We start from the raw sequence: 16,765 nt of genomic DNA on the forward strand, positions 1-16,765 counted from the left end.
CAGTTGTGTTGCTATATGAAAGGAACATATGCCTAAAAGTTTTTTATTTAATTCCTATAAAGATCTTTCTTTTGGCAGCAATCTGCAATAAAGGTGGCAGAGAGGGATCGCAAATGAATCCTCCCGCCTCCAGAAAGGACGAGCCCTCAGTAATGCAATTCCATCCATAGTTCTTTTGACAACAGAATATTCCTACTGGAACACAGTGATCCGTTCACCCAAAAGATATTGATTGCTTCAGCTTCCACCTCCCTCCACTCCACTGTCAGATATTGATCCAGTACTCGTGAATAACTCAAACTTGAACTGGCCTCGTCTGTGGGATTGATTCGAACCATACCTGCTTCCTAATATCGCTCAGGGGCGACTCTGCTGGGAGGTGAAGCAGTGTGCTCCCGCACCGACTCTTTACTTAAAGGCTCCCTCGAGCCGCTGTGGGCTGACGAGCTCGTGGAGAGGCACCTGCGCGCCTGGAGAGATACTACGTTCCAAGGATACGGCAGCCTGCTCAGCAACCCCGATTAATTTTGCCTAATCTCTGCTGATGACGAATAATAATTCAGAAACACGTGTCCAGAGATGGCCAGCACTAATCTGCACCCACCTGGTGAAACACTCAAGACTTTCCAAGTGTACTCGCTTGTCGATCTGAACTGCATCTACCATGATGCTCAGGGGCGACTCTGCTGGGAGGTGAAGCAGTGTGCTCCCGCACCGACTCTTTACTTAAAGGCTCCCTCGAGCCGCTGTGGGCTGACGAGCTCGTGGAGAGGCACCTGCGCGCCTGGAGAGATACTACGTTCCAAGGATACGGCAGCCTGCTCAGCAACCCCGATTAATTTTGCCTAATCTCTGCTGATGACGAATAATAATTCAGAAACACGTGTCCAGAGATGGCCAGCACTAATCTGCACCCACCTGGTGAAACACTCAAGACTTTCCAAGTGTACTCGCTTGTCGATCTGAACTGCATCTACCATGATGCTCAGGGGCGACTCTGCTGGGAGGTGAAGCAGTGTGCTCCCGCACCGACTCTTTACTTAAAGGCTCCCTCGAGCCGCTGTGGGCTGACGAGCTCGTGGAGAGGCACCTGCGCGCCTGGAGAGATACTACGTTCCAAGGATACGGCAGCCTGCTCAGCAACCCCGATTAATTTTGCCTAATCTCTGCTGATGACGAATAATAATTCAGAAACACGTGTCCAGAGATGGCCAGCACTAATCTGCACCCACCTGGTGAAACACTCAAGACTTTCCAAGTGTACTCGCTTGTCGATCTGAACTGCATCTACCATGATGCTCAGGGGCGACTCTGCTGGGAGGTGAAGCAGTGTGCTCCCGCACCGACTCTTTACTTAAAGGCTCCCTCGAGCCGCTGTGGGCTGACGAGCTCGTGGAGAGGCACCTGCGCGCCTGGAGAGATACTACGTTCCAAGGATACGGCAGCCTGCTCAGCAACCCCGATTAATTTTGCCTAATCTCTGCTGATGACGAATAATAATTCAGAAACACGTGTCCAGAGATGGCCAGCACTAATCTGCACCCACCTGGTGAAACACTCAAGACTTTCCAAGTGTACTCGCTTGTCGATCTGAACTGCATCTACCATGATGCTCAGGGGCGACTCTGCTGGGAGGTGAAGCAGTGTGCTCCCGCACCGACTCTTTACTTAAAGGCTCCCTCGAGCCGCTGTGGGCTGACGAGCTCGTGGAGAGGCACCTGCGCGCCTGGAGAGATACTACGTTCCAAGGATACGGCAGCCTGCTCAGCAACCCCGATTAATTTTGCCTAATCTCTGCTGATGACGAATAATAATTCAGAAACACGTGTCCAGAGATGGCCAGCACTAATCTGCACCCACCTGGTGAAACACTCAAGACTTTCCAAGTGTACTCGCTTGTCGATCTGAACTGCATCTACCATGATGCTCAGGGGCGACTCTGCTGGGAGGTGAAGCAGTGTGCTCCCGCACCGACTCTTTACTTAAAGGCTCCCTCGAGCCGCTGTGGGCTGACGAGCTCGTGGAGAGGCACCTGCGCGCCTGGAGAGATACTACGTTCCAAGGATACGGCAGCCTGCTCAGCAACCCCGATTAATTTTGCCTAATCTCTGCTGATGACGAATAATAATTCAGAAACACGTGTCCAGAGATGGCCAGCACTAATCTGCACCCACCTGGTGAAACACTCAAGACTTTCCAAGTGTACTCGCTTGTCGATCTGAACTGCATCTACCATGATGCTCAGGGGCGACTCTGCTGGGAGGTGAAGCAGTGTGCTCCCGCACCGACTCTTTACTTAAAGGCTCCCTCGAGCCGCTGTGGGCTGACGAGCTCGTGGAGAGGCACCTGCGCGCCTGGAGAGATACTACGTTCCAAGGATACGGCAGCCTGCTCAGCAACCCCGATTAATTTTGCCTAATCTCTGCTGATGACGAATAATAATTCAGAAACACGTGTCCAGAGATGGCCAGCACTAATCTGCACCCACCTGGTGAAACACTCAAGACTTTCCAAGTGTACTCGCTTGTCGATCTGAACTGCATCTACCATGATGCTCAGGGGCGACTCTGCTGGGAGGTGAAGCAGTGTGCTCCCGCACCGACTCTTTACTTAAAGGCTCCCTCGAGCCGCTGTGGGCTGACGAGCTCGTGGAGAGGCACCTGCGCGCCTGGAGAGATACTACGTTCCAAGGATACGGCAGCCTGCTCAGCAACCCCGATTAATTTTGCCTAATCTCTGCTGATGACGAATAATAATTCAGAAACACGTGTCCAGAGATGGCCAGCACTAATCTGCACCCACCTGGTGAAACACTCAAGACTTTCCAAGTGTACTCGCTTGTCGATCTGAACTGCATCTACCATGATGCTCAGGGGCGACTCTGCTGGGAGGTGAAGCAGTGTGCTCCCGCACCGACTCTTTACTTAAAGGCTCCCTCGAGCCGCTGTGGGCTGACGAGCTCGTGGAGAGGCACCTGCGCGCCTGGAGAGATACTACGTTCCAAGGATACGGCAGCCTGCTCAGCAACCCCGATTAATTTTGCCTAATCTCTGCTGATGACGAATAATAATTCAGAAACACGTGTCCAGAGATGGCCAGCACTAATCTGCACCCACCTGGTGAAACACTCAAGACTTTCCAAGTGTACTCGCTTGTCGATCTGAACTGCATCTACCATGATGCTCAGGGGCGACTCTGCTGGGAGGTGAAGCAGTGTGCTCCCGCACCGACTCTTTACTTAAAGGCTCCCTCGAGCCGCTGTGGGCTGACGAGCTCGTGGAGAGGCACCTGCGCGCCTGGAGAGATACTACGTTCCAAGGATACGGCAGCCTGCTCAGCAACCCCGATTAATTTTGCCTAATCTCTGCTGATGACGAATAATAATTCAGAAACACGTGTCCAGAGATGGCCAGCACTAATCTGCACCCACCTGGTGAAACACTCAAGACTTTCCAAGTGTACTCGCTTGTCGATCTGAACTGCATCTACCATGATGCTCAGGGGCGACTCTGCTGGGAGGTGAAGCAGTGTGCTCCCGCACCGACTCTTTACTTAAAGGCTCCCTCGAGCCGCTGTGGGCTGACGAGCTCGTGGAGAGGCACCTGCGCGCCTGGAGAGATACTACGTTCCAAGGATACGGCAGCCTGCTCAGCAACCCCGATTAATTTTGCCTAATCTCTGCTGATGACGAATAATAATTCAGAAACACGTGTCCAGAGATGGCCAGCACTAATCTGCACCCACCTGGTGAAACACTCAAGACTTTCCAAGTGTACTCGCTTGTCGATCTGAACTGCATCTACCATGATGCTCAGGGGCGACTCTGCTGGGAGGTGAAGCAGTGTGCTCCCGCACCGACTCTTTTCCTAATATCGCTGTAGGTTGAAAGCGACCTTCCTCCAGGCTGATTAATTCACTCCTTCTGGTACAAGATAAAGTCTCTGCTAAGATGAAGCAAGAGTGTGCTTGTCTCCTTCGACCATCTCCTCTCTGTGGCCGACTATGAATGTCCTCGCGGGGTCATCTGAGCGGCAATGCAAGGGGTTCTTCCACTATTGAGTGGAGCTGTGGAAAAGAAACCAAGAGATGTTAAAAAAAATAACCAATAACCAATAAGAGTATTTAAATATTTGCAACCACACACATTTAAAAGACTGAGTTGGAGGAGGAGGGGGCTAAGCTGGAAGGGATTACATTTAGTATGAAACTGGAATGCGTGACGCTTCGGGCAAATTTTGGTCATCTTTGGTATAATTGGTTGATTGCGACTTAGATCCCTATTGGACAGTGAGTTGCATTCAGAGGGGGGGACAATACCTAGTAGCCCAGGCTGGACTGCCCCCTCTGGGTTATGGGTTAGGAGTAATTTACTCATGTTTTATTTTCTACACAGGATTCAAGAGTTTCACGTCACATTTGAATACACGTACAAGATTTGTTTTTCCAAAGCATTGATTTTTATCACAACTTCATAAGTTCAAGTTCCTGTGCTCTTATTTAAAAAAACATTGTTAGAATAGCATGATTATTTATTTCAATGAAAGTGTTCAACTTTTGAATAATTATGTTGTAAAGTTTTTATTAAGACAATGCAAGAAACAAATATTAATAGAAATTGGAAATTAATCACGAGTCACCTGTCGGAAAGCCAATTTCCAGGAAAAGCCAGTTTGAGAATGTGACTTGGGCTGTTGTGAAGTGATATTTTAAGCATATTGCAAGCTATACAAGTGTTACATTTGTTGACTCCTAATATTTGTAGTATTATATATTTTTTTTTTATCTAGGAGCTGTCCTGAGGAACAGAAGTGAAGCAGTGGCTGTCCCTGTCTCTCAGACTATCTCTTTGTCCCTCTGTCCCACGTCCCTAGGTCTCAGCGCAGGCGGCAGACCCCAGAGCCTTGGCCGGCATGGACAGCTTGGAGCTTCTCGACCTGCTCTTCGACAGACAGGATGGGATCCTGTGCCAAGAGGGGCTGGAGGTTGCTACCAGTTTTGCCTCCTGGGTCGCCTCAGGTCACAACGTGAGTCAGTGGGTAACACTCTAAAGTGGGTCGGGACATGGTAGGGTTCCAGGGCCAGAGAAGGATTAGTCTAGTAGAGAGAACAGCTGGGATGGCGGATGATCTATGTGACTTGTGGCTGTACATTCCTAGTGCACAGTACCATGCACCATACACTGGTTGTGTATAGCTTGCTTTGCACCATCACCCACAGCCCAGCACACAGTGTGGTGCACTCAGTAGTCTGCTTTCTAAACTTCTCCACAATGTGCAGCCTGTGGTTTGACCCACTTGCACATGGTGCCAAACTTCTAAAATACAATCATATTTTATACTACTAAATTACTTCTAAAAGAGCCATATTTTATGCTTCTGAAATACTTCTAAAATAGAATTATATTTTAGAATACTTCTAAAAATACTTTTACGATAAAATTACATGTTGGAATACTTAAAAAACTTTTTAAATGGGACAATGATTTAGAATAACTCCAAAATATTTATAGAATAGAATCATAGTGTATACTTCTACGATACTTCCAAAATCGGAACATATTTTGGAATACTTCTAAAATATGCCTAAATTAGATTTGTATTTTATACTTATAAAATACTTCTGAAATAGAGTTTCTACTCGGATACTTCTAAAACAATTATATTTTACAATATGTCTAAAAATGGTTGTAAAATGTAATCATATTTTAAAATACTACGAAAATACTTCTAAAAAATTATATTTTACACTTAGAAAATGCTTCTAAAATATATTCATATTTTATACATCTGTAATATTTCTAAGACAGATTCATATTTTAGAATACTTCTATAATACTTGTAAAATAGAATCATATTCTTTAATATTTCTAAAAATGAATCACGTTTTAGAATTAATGGCAGCCCCATAGCTCCTGAGAAAGATCTTAAGAAAACCTAGAAACCTGTGCAACACCGCTACAAATTAAGCACTTAAATTGTCCTATATTTGAAAAATCAGGGGGCGTGGAGTATTAGTTGGAGTTGTGTTAACAACAGGTTGTGTGTTTGGAACTTGTGCATGCTTTGTCATACGTGTCTACTAAGCCTTTTCAATGTGTTGTTTCCAAACAGCCTGCGCCCTCCCCTGAGAACGAGGAGTTCCTCAAATCCCTGCTGGTCCCCTGCGACTCGTCTCCTGAATCCACGTTGTGGTCTCCCGCTGCCAGCGACAGCGGCATCTCAGAGGACCCCCAGTCAGACCAGGTGGACAGTCCCCAGCAGTATGTGCCCATGGACAGTCCGAGCTATGGCGACGTCGGGCAGGTGGAGGCCATGTACCAGACTTATCAGGAGCCGTGCCAGCCCATGTCAGTGTTAGAGGGGCACAGGATGGGCGTCCGCGAGACTGATGTCTCCATAGATCTTGGTGAGCCCTTTCGCCAAACATCCTTTCTACATATTACTTGTGGTCTCTCTGTCCTGCATGCCTCACCCAGTCAATATGTATTGAGGGTATGTTATGTAATCTAGCATTTGTATAGCACACAACTGCCACCAGTGTCGGGACCTGTTACATGTGGGGTGTGTCATGTCACAGTGAACTTTTGACTGCTGGTATGCATGCTGCAGTATTTATTCTACATGCCCGATTAGAGAATCATTTTGTGGTAGGTGTGCCACCCTAGTGATTGATTTGTAAAAATAAATCAATAAATACAATGATTGTAGGGGTCTAAAGTTTTTCCAGCCATAGACACTGCAGAATGCCTTGGCCGCCAGGTACCTAGGCTGGCTAGTCTTGATTCCATCTCATGCCTCTTTCTTCTACAACCCTCCACTTCCTGTCTCTTTATCTCATGAATACAGAGGCTGCCTGGTCTTGATTCCACCTCATGCCTCTTTCTTCCACCACCCTACACTTCCTGTCTCTTTATCTCATGAATACCGAGGCTGCCTGGTCTTGATTCCACCCCATGCCTCTTTCTTCCACCACCCTACACTTCCTGTCTCTCTATCTCGTGAATACTGAGGCTGCCTGGTCTTGATTCCACCTCATGCCTCTTTCTTCCACCACCCTACACTTCCTGTCTCTTTATCTCATGAATACCGAGGCTGCCTGGTCTTGATTCCACCTCATGCCTCTGTCTTCCACCCCCTACACTTCCTGTCTCTTTATCTCATGAATACCGAGGCTGCCTGGTCTTGATTCCACCTCATGCCTCTTTCTTCCACCCCCTACACTTCCGGTCTCTTTATCTCATGAACACTGTGGCTGCCTGGTCTTGATTCCACCTCATGCCTCTTTCTTCCACCACCCTGCACTTCCTGCCTCTTTATCTCATGAATACCGAGGCTGCCTGGCCTTGAATCTACCTGATGCCTCTTTCTTCCTCCACCCTACACTTCCTGTCTCATTATCTCATGAATACCAAGGCTGCCTGGTCTTGATTCCACCTCATGCCTCTTTCTTCCACCCCCTACACTTCCTGTCTCTTTATCTCATGAATACCGAGGCTGCCTGGTCTTGATTCCACCTCATGCCTCTTTCTTCCACCCCCTACACTTCTGGTCTCTTTATCTCATGAACTCCGAGGCTGCCTGGTCTTGATTCCACCTCATGTATCTTTCTTCCTCCACCCTACACTTCCTCTCTCTTTATTTCATGAATACCGAGGTTGCCTGGTCTTGATTCCGTCTCTTGCCTCTTTGTTCCACCACCTCCACTTCTAGTCTATTTACTTCACTGTTGCACATTATTTTCCATCCTTTCTATTTTCCTTTTTCACTCTTCTCCTATGTCTCTCCCTTCTCCTTACTCATGTCTGGCATGCTCTGTCTTCACGTCAGAACCCACGCTCCCCTCTAGATGGCAGCAGAGCTCTCAAATTGGATACAAACTTGTATTAGCCAGTGCTCAGGCAGATGGGAGACCAGAAGTCTGATCATGAGCGTCAGTGAATGACAACCTCTCCAGGCTCTTTCTGCCTCGGGGTGAAGTCTGCACGAGTTAGACCACATTGTGCAGGCTCAGGTTATAGATCTTTTGTGTCAGTTAATGTTAAATCTCAAGTCTGGTAGGTGCATGGGACTGCCTTCCAGCGGGAGTGGAGGGGTGCACTTCAGTGACTCATAACGCACGTCATCAAGCATTGCAAAAGCCAATAGGTCTGGAGTTGGCCTCCAGCCGTATGGCTTTGTTAATGCTTGTTTTTTTGTCTTGGTTTTTGCTAAATTCTAGTCTTGGGGGAGCTACCAGGCTGTCACCTATATAAAAACAAATCGTCTAAAAGCAAAATATTTTTTGTTCTCAAAAAGCACATATTGCCACAGTAGTCCCTGCCATTGAGAGAACTACTTTGTCCGCGGAGGCGTTCCTTGTGAAAGGGATGAATGCCATCACTCACAGTGAACTCAGTCTGTGGCTGAAGTGGGCTGAGCCATTCCCTCATGCAGCGTGCATAGTGGGTGAACGAAACGAGAATGAGTCAGCAACACACTAGCGGATGAAGAGCGCAGCCTGAAAGCCCCAATAAGTATATTATACATATCATTATAGTAAAGTCAAAAAGTTTCTGCTAACATCAGACCTAAAAGGACTAAGGCAAGACAAAGGGGAGTGATCATACTGAAAGAGCAAATACCAAGCTGGAGGCTAAAGAGTACAGTGTTACAGTGATTTATGATATTTCTTAACTTTTTAGCTAAGCACATCTTTTTCCTTATGTGATTCTAAAATTTTGATTCAAGACCCAAAGGGTTGTCAAGATCCTTACAATTAATAACCTTGGTTTGGGTCATTAAAGTTTAGCAAATGACTGATTGACACTTTTCACTACACATTAATATAGAGGGTATTGATTTTGTGTCACATTCGCCGCTAGAGGAAAAGAAAAAGCGGAAAATTGATTATCTTTACAATGTTGCTTCCCATTACCTGTAAGGATGTATGTACGTCCCCGCTTGTCTCTTACAGTTTGATGAACAACCTTAATCCCATCAAATCGGTGGGCTTGATTTATTTTGGCTGCAGATCAATTTGTGGAGTTTCTACTCTGATCTGGACACGAGATAGTTAAAATAGACAATTAGCCGGACACTGACGTTACCAAGCTGGAGACGGGACTATTGACGAGTTGGGAGGAGTCAACCCCAGGAGTATCCAATTGATACTAAGACCAAGATTAAATGGCTCTCAAAGGTCCATGGCAGGAGTATTCCTTCTGCAAGTAGAGAAGGGTGAGCAAAGTTGAGCAACATATCCTCTTCAAAGAGGTTGCGCAATTTAAATTGTGATAAAAAAGTTTTGCAAAATTTGATTCTGCTGTGAAAGAAATCTCAGCAAAAAGCAACTGTTAGTGGCACCGTTCTCATGCAAACATTTTTTGGTTGGCAAATTATTTTGCCAAACTAACTTCAATCTGAGGCTGTGCGATGTTTACAAAAATGTGCTTCCTTACTGACGTGGAAAAATTTTGAGCTTTTTCAAACTTTGTGTGTTTAATTCAAAATCCTCCACCCCGCCCTAAACTCCACGTGCAAACCAAGCTTCTTTTGCTGCTCAGCCCATGAAAAACCCACTGGTAAAGATTCTGTCTCCCTGGTTTGCTACCCTTTTCCTTTTGGATGTACACATTTCTGAAGTAGTGAAGATGTGTAGTTATCAGCTTGCATTAACTTGCAAGATCACACCTTTTCTGAGCATCCAAAACTGAACAGCCATAAATAGAACTATTCTCCTGTCTCTTTCTTTATATGGACTTTACCACTTACTCCAAGTCAAGGTTTGCTTCAGTTCAGATCTGGGCATCCTGGGTCTGATGATCTAACCTACTATGAGGTTGAAATGCTGCAGCACTCAAAATACCCTCATTTGTGACCCCAAAATAAGTTTATACTATGCACTAATCCTGTTGTAGGAGTCGGTAAACTTTATTGACTCCTAAGTTGGGATTGCAAATGGATACCCATTCGCAATTAGGAATGGGCGTGTTGTAGGGTCTCTTCCAAATTGCGAATCAATATGATAGATCAGTGTCTTAGGGATGCAACACATTTGCAAAACATTGAAAAATGACCGAGTCCGGCTTGGGGTGTCCATGCATTCGTAAAAGGGAAGGGGTCCACTTGTAAATGTAAAAACACTTTGTTGGGAGTTGGCTGTGGTCCTGGAAACAACTGCTTAGTGCCAAACAAATTATTTAGTTAAAGACTTTTTTTAAACAAAGCCTGATTTTTTTGCTTGGTGGGGGTGAAAAGTTGTGAAGTTTTCCTTCTGAAACATTTGAGAATAGGTTTGCAAAACTTTGCAAGCTTCACTAACTTTCTGGTGGATGGGAAGTTAAAAAAATGCAAAAATACATTTTGCAAAAGTCGACTTTCAAGAAAAAAAAACATATTTAGAGAGGGTAACCCTGCCATAAAAAACGGGTTCGTGAAACAATTCACACACAAATACTGTTTGGTATAGTTATGAAAAGTTGACCTTTCAGAAAAATGAAATTTGTGAACTTCACAATCCCCTTTGAGCCAAATTTGCTTTTTGCCTTGTTAGTTTCTTACTTCAACCACACCGGCTATTAGTTCTGCTTTAAGAATGAATGCTTTGATTTTCCACCACTTTCGTAGTTTCTTACCTTTACCTTCTTTTACTTTTCAGCCATGTGGACTCCAAGCTTTTTCCAAAAAGAGCCTCAGCAGCTGCCCCTCCCGCCCCCTGCTGCCGGGTCATGTGCCTTGACGGTGAAAGCATTGCTTCTTTCCAGCAGTTGTGAGATGGTGAGTAAAGCTCTGTTACTCCAAGTGTAGGGTAGTTTCTAGACTGGGCTGGATATTGTGTGTGTATACACACATTATGTACTTTGGATGGGCATTTCTGTCTCCGACAGATGGTTACTGTGAAAATCTGAGGTATGGTATTAGAGAAGTGTCGAATCACAGATCAGGCTGTCATTTCACACCATTTGGTATGATCAAAAAAGTGGGGCCATTTTTGCTTTTTATGTATGCTTAATTCCAAATTCTGTTGACTAACATAGTTTGAGATCACCAAATGACTCCATTTAATTGGAACATAATAAGATGATGGACGGAATGTTGAACATTGTCAAACATTCACCCCCAGTCACAGATCTGGGTTTAATCCATCGTTATTCTGCTCTCCATGCCATTCCAGTTTGGATCCAGCCATATGCAAATCAGCCATAACCCTGTTCCCCATGGAAACAGGCCAGTCCGAACTGCCAGGCCAGGTCCTCCCTGGACTGGAAAAAAGCATCCTGTTGCCAGTTTTGGGGTATTACCCCTCATCAGCCAGGCTAGCTTGAAACCAGTGGCGTAGCGTGCTCAGGGCCCACGTCTGGGCATACCCATCCCACTTAGGGTGAAAATGCAACACAAAAAGATGAGGGACAGAATGTTGAACATTGCCAACATTCACCCCCAGTCACAGATCTGGGTTTAATCCATCGTTATTCTGCTTGCCACGCCATTCCAGTTTGGACCCAGCCATATGCAAATCAGCCTTGACCCTGCACCCAATGGGAACAGTCCAGCCCGCACATTGTTGTGTTTTTAATTTTAAGGCAGCAACCATTTTTTTAGCCTAATTTTCCCTTTAACAACTTTTACAATCAAGAAGTTTAGTCCTAATAGTTCAATTGAAATTGACCTGCACGACATCACCAGAATGGACTGGGGCTTTTAAATGAAAGACTCACTGTGATGAAGATGTTCCTGATGGTGTGGAGTCATATGATAACATTATGTAATTTTCCAAGTGTAAGTCAAGTCATCAGAGAGCTGCTGTAACTTTACACTCTCCTCTTCCCAAAACATCCTACCATGAATATCTTTCTACTGGCAGCCTCCGGCGCAATAAAGCTGGCAGAGAGCGATTGCAAATTAGCCGTCCCGCCTCCAGAAAGAATGAGCCCTCAGTGATGGAATTCCATCCATCGTTCTTTTGACAAGCGCCTGTTGACAATATTCCTACTGGAACACAGTGATCCCTTAACGCAAACGATATTGATTGCTTTAGCTTCCACTTTCCTACACTCCATCCGTCAGATATTGATCCAGTACTCGTGAAGAACTCCAACTCGAGCCGGCCCTCGTCTGTGGTATTGATTCGAACTATCCCTATACAAGGGATTCTTCCACTCCTGAGTGGATCTTTGGAAGAAGTAACCAAGAGATATTAAAAAAACTAATAATTGACGTTAAGAGTAATAAAATATTTGAAACGGCATACATTTTGAAAAAATTAGTCGGAGGAGGAGGCCGCTAAGCTGGAGGTGGTTACATTTTGCATGAAACTGGAATACAGGACACTTCGGGCAAATATTAGTCATCTTTGGGATCATTGGTGGATTGCAATGTAGATCCCTATTGGGCAGTGAATGCCATTCAGAGAGGACAAAGCTGAGCAGCCCAGGCTGGACTGCCCCCTCTGGGGTGAGGCCAGGAGTAATTTGCTCATGCTTTGTCTTTGTCCCTTTAGACCACCACTCGGGCGATTTAAAAACAAAAAAGGGATGGTGTGCACTGAAGCCCATGTGTCCTACACACATATTTCCATCAGAAGAAAGCAGCCATGTAAACAAATTTACCAAGAGTGCCAAAATCTGTAGAAAGGTTCTGAAGAGGGCACAAGGCATGGGGTGGGTGTTGTACGACAATAATAGGTTTTAAGGATAGTTGTGCTAAAATCCACAATATCGACTAATTCAAAATTGTGAAGCTATCTATATATAAATAAAGATAGATTTGACACAATGTTCCCCGCCAGCCAGTGGTTGTAGGTGGGCGTAGTGTTATCATTTCTAACAAAATTCTATAAAACGATTTAACCCATAAATAAAGATAGATTTATTATTCTTAACTCCACATCTACTTTCCTTGAAGATACGCATATTATCAAAGTAATAGACGTGGCGGTAGGAATAGTACATCTGTGCTCACTGACATACTTACAGTCAAGATATTGTGTTACGTGGTGTTCTGGATATCATATTATGGCTGGACGATACTTATTTGCTCAATATTATGACATACATTCCATGGGAGGCTCTCACGTGCAGGCACCCAGGTTAACATCCCACTTTTTGTTTTCAAGTCACAGCAGCAGGCATCCTCAATCCAGAGCCTGGGCCAGGGGCACTGCCAGGAGCTGGTGCTGACAGAAGATGAGAAGAAGCTGCTGAGCAAGGAGGGGGTCTCGCTGCCCACCCAGCTCCCCCTCACCAAGGTACAATAATCCCATGAGACGCTGAGATACAAAGTGGATCAATGTTAAACGTCTTACTGCCACCCAAACTCCCCAAAATACAAAACAACCCAGGTATAAAGGTCTTATTTTTCACACATAACCTCCAAAACACAAAGCAGGAGAAAGGGTGAAGGTCTTACTGCCCCATCATATCTCCCAAAGTACTAACCAGCGACATATGAAGGTCTTCTGTAGTAGGGGATCTCTGTGTATAGTCATAATCTAGTGAATAGTCCCGCCCATGTGCGTGGACCCCGGAGCAATCAAAAATAATCTCTTAGAGTGTCGAAAAATGCAGAAATGCACAGACACTTAAGAGAGAATTTAAAGACAGATAATGCAGCCTAAAAAGGCTACACTGTCCAGTACTTCAACTAGAAATTCCACCCAAAAAAAAAATCCACAAAACAGCAAAGTCTGTACAGATTTCCCTTGCTTAAACAGCAAAAACCCTCTGGAATGATAGAGAGGAGGACCTGGACAGACAAGCCCCATAGGCTGCCATTATGTGGCTCAGAACAGGATACTGTGCCTTTAAGAGAACTTTCCAGAACTTCACAGTATCCCAGAATGCACTGCAGGTCCCAGTTACTTTCAGTTCTTTTTTCGGGCTCCTGCAAGCAGGACCCTGGAGCATTGAGCTCTCCCTTTTCAAGGGTTTATCGTGTTTTTTCACTGAAAATTCGATATTGAGTACTTTCTAAGTACTTTTGGGCTTTTCTTCTTGGGTTTTGCACTCTTTTTGTGTCAAATATGCCTTCATAATTTGACAAATGCCCGGACTGCTCCAGGAAGATGGCTAAGTCAGACCCTCATGAGGTGTGTATCCTCTGCCTGCCCTCTTCCCATGTTCCAGAGGAGTGTGAGATCTGTAAAGGCTTCTCTGGCAGGACCCTGAAGGACAGAATGAAGATCAGACTTCAGGGCCTCGAGGAAAGAAAGCTGAAGGCTCAAGGTGGGTCTGGTGGGGCTTCATCTGCCCATGCTGAGGCCTCTGGGGGCTCCCCAGGGGCAGGAAGTCCAGCAAACGTCCACAGTCTCCGTCGGGGTCGGTAGCGCTGACCACGGCGTCGAGAGGAAGGTCCACGGCCAGTTCCCGGTCTCCACAGGGCTCTGGGTCGAGAAAACGTCGCCCGTCGACGTCGAGGGACTTACACAGGCCGCCGCCGAACCCAGTGACGATTTCATCGTCGTCGTCGTCTGCATCGACGTCGAGTGAACGGCGTCGACGGGCCCGGCGTCCGCGCTCGCCGTCGAGGCGACACCGCCGATCGCCCTCGACGAACAGGACATCATCGTCGTCGAGGGGATCCTCGTCGTCGAGGCCGCCGTCGAAGCGGAAGAGGTCGCCGTCGAGGCAGAAGAGATCTCCGGCGAAGAAGAAGTCGACGTCGAGGCGGTCGAGGTCGCCATCGAGGCGGTCAAAGAGGTCGCCGTCGAAGCGGTCGAGGTCGCCGTCGAGGCACAAGAGATCGCCGTCGAGGCATAAAGGATCGTCGTCGAGATGGTCGGGATCGACGTCGAGGCATAGAAGCCGTTCGACGCCGAAGCATGGAAGACGGTCGACGCCGAAGGGGCGCTCGACGTCGAGGGACCTGCGCTCGACGTCTGCACACCATTCTTCGACGTCGAGGGGTCGTGCGGACAGACCTAGGACTGTGGGGGGCTCCCCTCAGTCCGGGAAGGATGGCGGGTCACCGGGATCGGTGTACTCGGAGGTGTATACTCCGATGAAGTCTGTTACACCTCCGCCTCCATTGCCAAGAGGTCTACCTCCGAGGGCTCCAACCCCTCCTCCGTTACCTCCTCTGCCTCCGCTTCCAACAGGACCACAGACCCCTGTGCCTGTCAAGCCTCCACCGGTTCCACCTAGGTCGGTCTCGTTGCCCAGGCTTCCGACCCCTCCCAAGAAGACTCCTAAGTCTAAGGCACCTCCTAAGCCCAAGACGTCCCCCCCGGGGAAACCGGCAGAACGTCCCAGGCCCAGGAGATCGAGGTCTCACTCCAGGAGGAGAGAAATATCGAGGAGCAGACACAGGTCCTCCACTAGATCCAGAAATCGCCACAGGAGGCATAGGTCCAGATCCCGTTCAACCTCTAGGACCCGTTCCTATTCGCCTACGTTGTCGGACTCCCCGGAGACTAGGGTGTCTCCGATCGATGACATTGGCACGTTCCAGGAGGTTCTCCTGAGGGGGGCTGCGAAGTTGGGTATCACGGTGACGGCTCCTACACCGACGACGTCCGTGATATTCGAGACTTTGCACAAGAAGCACCTGTCTCGCCCCCTACTACCGTTGGTGCCAGGACTGGTTGAGCCTGCTGAACAGCTTTTTCTTACGCCAGCGGTGGTGAAAGCCGCTCCCTCCAGACTTCTGAAGAAGTACAGGGCGCCTGACTCGGACCCGGCCTTCCTACGGATGGATCCAGTGCCCGATTCGGTGATAGTGACGGCGGCCGGGAAACTCCATTCTACCTCGCCGTCCTCCACCGTGCCTCCGGATAAGGAGAGCCGCTGGATTGATTCGGCTGGACAGAAGGCGTGTGGGACTTCTTCCACGACTATGAAGGCTTCCAGCGACTCGGCTTTACTGGGGCGGTACGACCGTGCGCTGTGGGATTCCATGGAACAGTTAGCGGACCTTGTCCCGCGTGACAGGAAAGAGGACTTCATGGAAATTGTCCAGGAAGGGATGCTGGTCTCGAACCAGGCCATCAGCGCCGCGGCGAATATCTCCCTGTTGGCCGCACATGGATACTGCCACGGTATCAATCAGCGACGCCATGCTTGGCTCAGGCTTACGTCGCTCAAGCCTGAGGCGCAACAGCGAGTGGCTAATCTGCCGTTTTCCGGTGATACTCTATTCGGGAAACATGCAGACGACGAAATGGCCCGGATGAAGGCCGAGGCTGAAACCCTGACGGCAGTGGGCTTGGAGAAGCCCAAAGACAAGAAACCCTACCGCCAGTTCCAACGACGGTTTGGCTCGCAGGGGAAAGGAAGAGGACAGTCTTCTGGGCAACAGCAGCAGCAACAACAGCAGCAATTCAGAAGACCCTTCCAAAAACGTCAGAGGGGTAGAGGTGGACAGCAGTCCTCTACCACGAACAAGAGCCCGGCCGGGTCTCGACCCTGAGCGGTTACTTCCCCTTCATCCGTTACCCGCTCCGGTGGGGGGAAGCGTTCAATTTTTTTCTGGCAGAGTGGAGAAAAATTACTCAGGACAAGTGGGTGCTGAATATTGTTTGCAATGGATACAGTCTTCGGTTCACCAGCCCGCCTCCATCGATTCCTCCGGTCAGCTCGCAGTATCAGCTGCGCGAGCTCCAGGCGGAGGCCGATATTCTGTTAAGGAAAAGGGCGATAGAAGACGTACCTCTGTCTCAAAGAGGAAGAGGTCTGTACTCCCGGTTCTTTCTGGTCCGCAAGAAGGACAAGAACGAGTTCAGGCCCATTCTGGACTTGCGACAGGCAAACAAGTGGATCCGCAGAGAAAAGTTTTGCATGCTGTCGTTGCAT

General features: G+C 47.5%; 1 protein-coding gene across 6 annotated transcripts in view; it reads left to right on the plus strand.

The window, feature by feature from the left end:
* CREB3L3 (cAMP responsive element binding protein 3 like 3) overlaps positions 1-16,765 on the plus strand; it is a 448,824-nt gene that overhangs the window by 412,832 nt on the left and 19,227 nt on the right. For 4 of the 6 annotated variants that reach the window (XM_078669267.1, XM_078669266.1, XM_078669265.1 and 1 more), the window contains 4 exons: positions 4,788-5,024; positions 6,111-6,405; positions 10,636-10,754; positions 13,093-13,224. In XM_078669267.1, coding sequence (XP_078525393.1) covers positions 4,911-5,024; positions 6,111-6,405; positions 10,636-10,754; positions 13,093-13,224 — 660 coding nt within the window. In that variant the 5' untranslated portion in view covers positions 4,788-4,910. The remainder of the gene's footprint in view (positions 1-4,787; positions 5,025-6,110; positions 6,406-10,635; positions 10,755-13,092; positions 13,225-16,765) is intronic. The other 2 variants (XM_078669268.1, XM_078669263.1) reach the window with 1 other exon arrangement.

This window comes from Lissotriton helveticus, chromosome 12, assembly GCF_964261635.1.
Source record: "Lissotriton helveticus chromosome 12, aLisHel1.1, whole genome shotgun sequence".
Classification (NCBI taxonomy): Eukaryota; Metazoa; Chordata; class Amphibia; order Caudata; family Salamandridae; genus Lissotriton; species Lissotriton helveticus.